The sequence below is a fragment of the Pteropus alecto genome, unplaced genomic scaffold, assembly GCF_000325575.1.
Source record: "Pteropus alecto unplaced genomic scaffold, ASM32557v1 scaffold45, whole genome shotgun sequence".
NCBI classification, from domain to species: domain Eukaryota; kingdom Metazoa; phylum Chordata; class Mammalia; order Chiroptera; family Pteropodidae; genus Pteropus; species Pteropus alecto.
Window position 1 is genome coordinate 33,074,747 of NW_006442491.1, and position 6,000 is coordinate 33,080,746.

The following is a 6,000-nucleotide window of genomic DNA, read 5'->3' on the forward strand; positions in this document are numbered from 1 at the left end:
CTGACCGACGAGGACTCATTTTCCCAACCGACGGATGATTATGTCCAATTACACAAAAGGATTTTCCTTTCCTTTTCAAATTGCTAACATATTCCTCAAAAAAAGGGGACGCCTCACCTGATGCGACGACAGTGCCGGCCCAGAGCGCGTTCTCTATGCTCAGGCTCTCGCTGACGGGAGGGTCGCTGTCCTCCTGGAGGGGACCACATGACACACGCTTACCTACCGAGGCTCCGAAAGGACACACAGGCCGTTTCCACCCTGCCCTTCTCCAGCCAGGAGGAGGAGGACGACCCGCTCAGAGCCGACGGCTCAGCCAGGGGAGACGGGCCGAGCCCACGAACTACAGTCCCAGGGGGGCCCCTCCCCAGGGAGACACCTGGAAAAGCTGGCTCGCGACTTAAGGAGTACAAGCCTCGGACCCCGAAGAAGTGTTTCACGAGGTGGGAACTAAAACGTGAGAGCGGATCAAACAGGAAGTGTGTTCCGGCTCACAGGAAGCCTCAGTTTAGAACCTATCATCCCAGATTCCGAACGTAACGTAAATCCAAATTTAATTTCTATTCTGGATGGTTGAGAAGTGGCTTAAAAAGTGTCACAGCGGCAGACGGGCCTTTTACGAATAAAAAAACCTGGGCCCATCTGATAGAGACAGAAAGGGTAAAATGCGTCACAAAGACGTCAGCATCAATCATAACAATGCTTGGGGCCACGCTGTCAGGTGATTCGGGCTGTTCAGAGGCTGGGAGAAGGCCCAGTGCTGTTGGCCTTCCAAGAATCGATAGGTCAGCTTTCGAGGTGGGGGAACCTCGACCCTGCCTGGCATAAAGCCACCGCCCGACAGAGACCTGTCCAGGCTTCTTTGCAGGCTTTCGTCACGTGTGCACACTCTCAGACAGACAGGATTCCGCCTTCCGCGAAGCCTACTCACCCTGGTAAACGTTCCTACGAAGTTGTGAATGTCGATGTTGGGCTCCTCCGCGTAGATGTAAGATCGGATCTGAAGGAGGTCCTGCTCGACAGAGGTAACATTTCGGAGTTAGAACAAAGTCAGTGCATGAGTAGAGAGATTTCAGGAGGCAGCCACACTTTTTCAAAAGCGACTGTATTTCTGAAACAGGACAAACAGGCTCACAGCATGATGGGGCCGGTGGAAAAAAAAGGAACAGTCTTCCATGAAGGAACCTGAGGAATTGCTACGTGCAGCATCCCCAGACGCTGGGAGACGCTGGGGTGAGGATTCTGGCTCCCCAGTGTCTGACGGCGCAAACCCACACCTGCCAAACTCCGGGTTCCAGCGTTTGTTCATGGCAATGAACACTCACTCTCTCAACAGACAGTTATTGGGCACCTACTCGGTGCACAGCCCTGGAAAAAGCAGGGGTGGGAAGTGACCAAGAGCACCGCACATCCATCAGGATGGCTGCTACCGAAAGGAAAAAAGAAAGAAAACAGTTAAGTGCCGGCAAAGATGTGGAGAAACTAGAACCCGTGCGAGCTGTTAACGGGCGTGTGAAAGGCTGCAGCCGCTGAGCCGGGCAGCAGGGCGGGTCCTCAAAACGTTAAACGTGGGATTTCCGTTTGAACAGAAAGCCCGTTTGCTGTGACTTGAAAGCAGGACCCCAAAGGGACATGGGTACCCCCGTTTTTGTCGCATTATTATTCACAACAGCCGAAAGGTGAGCGTAACCCAAGTGTCACCGACGGGTGAACCAACAGCACGGACTCTAAACATACAATGGAACATCACTCAGCCTTAAAAAAGGAGGGAATCCAGACAGGTGTGAGTCCATGGGTGGACCTCGAAGACGTGATGCTGAGCAAAATAAGCCCGTCACGAAAGGACCAGTACTGCACGACTTCACTCCTCTGAGGTCCCTAGAGTCGTCAGACTCAAAGAGACAAAAAGCAGAACGGTGGGAGCCAGGGGCTGGGGTCGGGGGAAACGAGAGGGTGTCACTCAACGGGCAGAGTTTCAAGAGATGGATGAGACAATGGCCACACAGCCGCGTGGAGGTACTTAACACCACCAAACTGTCCGCTTAAATATGTCAGGGTGATAAATCTTACGTGATGTGTATTTTACCACAATTTTAAAAACCGGGGGGGAAACAAACACGCATTTTCGTCAGGCACATTCGGACCCCAATGTCGCAAGGCAACAAGGGGCTAGAGTGGAGGCCACTGGGCGCCCCTCAGGCAGGGCCCGAGCTCGCTGCCGGGCTGGGAGGCCCCGGACACAGACGCATTTGCACAGCTGCCTTGCTGGACCGATGAGAAAAGACTCAGAGACACACCAAGTGCAGGAGGAGAGAAGCTGCAGAATGACCGAGACGGACCGATGCCACTTGCAGACAGCCGCACCCTCCAAGCGGGCTGCAGCTGGCGAGGCCTGAGGGGGTGCCCTGGAGAGGACCTGCAATGGGCGCCACTGAGGTCACGCGGCCCCTTGTGGGGAAAAGGCAAAATGAGACACAGGGGCTGGGAGCAAGACTTCTCACTTTTTCCTCTTTCTATATAATTTGACTCTTTTTTTTTTTTTATAAACAAGAATATATTCACACGCAGGAAATCTTTTCATATAATCTTTTAATCCACAACTTGGTTAAAATGCTGCTCCTCACTCAGGCCCCTTCGGCCACTAAGGCCGAGAGTTCAAACGAGACGGTGGTATCTTACCCTTTCTCCAGAGCCCAGCCCAGGCTGGAACCAGACGAGGGGCAAAGAGCGTTTATGACACAGAGCGATGCTTCCAAAACACACACCCAGAACTAGAATCTGTGCCGCAGGGCGGGCGGGCAGGCAGCGTCGTGATTCTAGGCTCTAGACTGTCTCCTAAGGAGAGTCCTTCAAATCGCGTGACAACCAGAATCTTTTCTTTGGAGAAATCACACCGGGACGTCGAATACATCACCCAGATAAAACCAGAACCACCTGGTTAGACAAGCACCATCTCTGGGGTGCCCGGAGACTTCAAAGGGTTCCCAGGGCTCCCGACTCCATTTAGAAACTCACTGTTTCGGATTTCCTGCTTTAAAAAGCAGTTAATAGTGGTGCCGGTTCACTTGGTATCGGAGACGAAAACCATCAGCACCACGGGCACACTTACTGCTGGGCTAACTCTACGGCGACACAGAACTTTCTCTCACCCACGCCTTCCCTCACAGAACTGGCAAGGAGTGGCGTCAACCCACGGGACCACGAGCCCGGGAAGCGCTTACGTGTCCCGCGTGATGCTCTCAGACCCCACCGATGGGGCAGGTCGGGCTCCAGGCATCTGAATTACATTCTGCCATTTTGTGACCTAGTCCACGGGCCACACCCAACCACGCAGCTTGTGTTCAAGGTTACTCTTTGACTCTCTCCCCACTTTCTCACTCTTCACATCACAGGGTGAGCGGTGTGGGGCTGGTGAGGTACGATGGGGTTCTGGGGAGCTTTAAGCACCTGTTGGGTCCAACCACTGAGACCGCCCCCTTAGAGAGGACCTGGATGCTGTTCCACGCAGTTCTATATGCTGTTCCATGCACTGTCCTACAAGCTGCTCCATGCGCTGGGTGTTCGGCAGTGGGCAGAACCCTGCTCTTGAAGATACAGGGTTCTTCCTGTATCTTCCTTGAAGCGAGTGGAGCGGGGTGCAAGCAGAGGGAGATCATAAAGTGCCTGTCAGATAAGGAGACCCGTGCGCAAAACCCAAGGACGTGGCGATGCCCGGGCAGCAGACACTGGGGTGCGACTGCTCCCAGCGCACACGGCAAGGGCAGGGAGCGGAGGCGGGAGCTCGGAGAGGCCGGCGTGGCTGCAGGTGGGAGAGGGCCAGAAGCAGAGGTCAAGGCCTCAACAGAGAGACAGATCTCCTGGGCTTGAGGATGACGGCAAGGACGGTAGGACAGCTTCTCAGTGAACCGAGAAGCCTCCGGAGATTCCCAGGCAGAGGAATGACAGGCTCTGGCTTATCTGTCCATTTTACGCTAGGGTCCCTTCAAAGAGCTCCATCCTGCACGCCAGGTCACGTGGCCACAGGAACCGACCAGCGCTCAAGGTTCCCCAGGACCCCACCCCATCCCACCAGCCCCTGTTCACACCTGACATCGCATGTCTGGCCCCTGAGGGCACCTGAGTTGGAGAGCCCCGACATGATAAGTGCCAGTTTGGACCCTGCGGGGAACGCTACTCACAGCGGCCGTGGGGAGCCTCTGCGTGCAGGCCACAGGGAGCCGCAGCTTCCAGTCCGTCTCCCCGTCCAGCTGATCCGTCCGCAGGAAGCAAGACCCTGTGGAAGGAAGTGGGGCGCCATCTAGTCACCCGCAACTCAAGAAGCCTTCCCTTGGCAGCTCCTGCTCTGGTCCTTGTAAAAAGAGCCAATCGGTGGCCAACAACCAAAAGGGAAGATGAACACCTGATTCCCCACGTCCTCCAGGAGCTCTGGGGTCAGACCCGCTGGTTCTGGGGTCAGAAAGGTCTGGGTTCGAATTCTCACTCCACCACTCATTCACAGGAGGAACCTGGGCCAGTTCCCTGACCTTGCCAAGCCTCAGTATGTCCTATCTGTAATGCGGGGTGAAGCACAGGCCTCACAAGCTTGTTGTCAAGAGTCTGAGGGTGACAGAACCCCCAACATGGCAGCTGGCGTGGGGTAACCAGCACCTGAGTCTGTCATGGGCGAGGGTAATGAGCACCTCCTGGATTCAAGTCTGGGCTCCGCCACTTCCTAGCTGCCTCAGTTCCCCTGAGTGCAAAATTGGAACAATAATGGCATCGACCTCATGCTGTGAGGACCGAAGAGCTGACCCATGCAAACTGCCCAGACAGAGCTACGAAAGCATCTGCCGTCATTACCAGCTCGCACGTCGCACGGGTCGGTAGCTCAGTCTGACGTACACGTCCAAGCCATCATTGGCTACACACGTCATCAGAGGTGATACTGAATTTACTGGCACTGCAGTCAAGATTTCAGAGAACTCTTCGGGAAGAATGCTTCTAATCTTTTCGTTTGTGCGTTTGTTTGTCAGATCAGAGACCCTAACCCATAACACTCCATTTTCAGTAACTGGGGTACAGGAACTGATTAGAGAGAGCCGAGCCGCAGTTTTTAAAAGGCCGTTTTCATCTGGTGCCTTCCGCCCCCTTTCTACATTACTTAATATATCTTTAGTATAAAATTTCATCCATTCTTTTCTTCAATTTGTAATGAAATAGGTTGCAGCAACCTCAAAGGAATAGAAAAGCGAATTTTTCAAGGGTTCAGAGATCTCTGATGGTGCCTGATAGTTGAGAGAAAAACAGCCTTGTTTCCTCAGAGTAGCTTAAATAACAAAAAATAAAGAAAGAAAGGAGATTTGAGTCAACTGATGGGGCGGGCAGGCAGCGGTGCCATGCAGGCCGGGAAGTCAGTGCAGTGGGCAGGGCCTCGTAAAAGCCTGAGCGGCTCACTCGGGCCCAAACGGGCTAGAACAGTAAACGTATTGATGGGTCCGCCGCTCACTGGTTTCTCTACTGCCCCATCTCATCGCTGGTGCATCTTCTGGTATTTTTCTCAGAAAACAGAGGATTTCTGGGTGCTTCTCTCTACCAGGCCTACTTCCTCCTCTAGCCAACTCCCGAAGTTGAGCTTAATGCAACCCACAGAGGACAGCCGCCGCCGCCGAGTGTGTGACTTGACCAGCTGTGACTCAGCAGGGGTCCAACTAACTGTATCTTTGTGATAATCAAAATCTATTGACCTGCTAGCACCAAAAACACTTTTTTTTTTTTTTTGATGACTACTCTATTAAAAGAGCTGTTTTTGATTTGCCTCCATGGCTCCAAAATGATCATCTACTTCTGTTACATTTTCAAATGATTATTTTGCCAAATTACCACTGAAAGGTTAATGGTTATTTTCAAAATTGATCCCAGATGTTTACCGTTTTTTTCTGACGTCCTCAGGAAGATCATGTCAGCAGGCACCCGCTGGTTCTGAGTTATGAAAAGAAAGGCTGTTACTGTGAATACCCATGT

At 53.0% G+C, this 6,000-nt stretch overlaps 1 protein-coding gene across 1 annotated transcript in view; it reads right to left on the reverse strand.

Annotated features, from left to right (window-relative positions):
- The window catches only part of ATP9A (ATPase phospholipid transporting 9A (putative)), a 109,915-nt gene that overhangs the window by 59,689 nt on the left and 44,226 nt on the right, over nt 1-6,000 (reverse strand). The window contains exons 6-9 of the mRNA XM_015597142.2: nt 5,907-5,958; nt 4,179-4,273; nt 932-1,012; nt 118-193 (exon numbers count right to left, since the gene is read on the reverse strand). Of these exons, the coding sequence (XP_015452628.2) occupies nt 118-193; nt 932-1,012; nt 4,179-4,273; nt 5,907-5,958 (304 nt within the window). The remainder of the gene's footprint in view (nt 1-117; nt 194-931; nt 1,013-4,178; nt 4,274-5,906; nt 5,959-6,000) is intronic.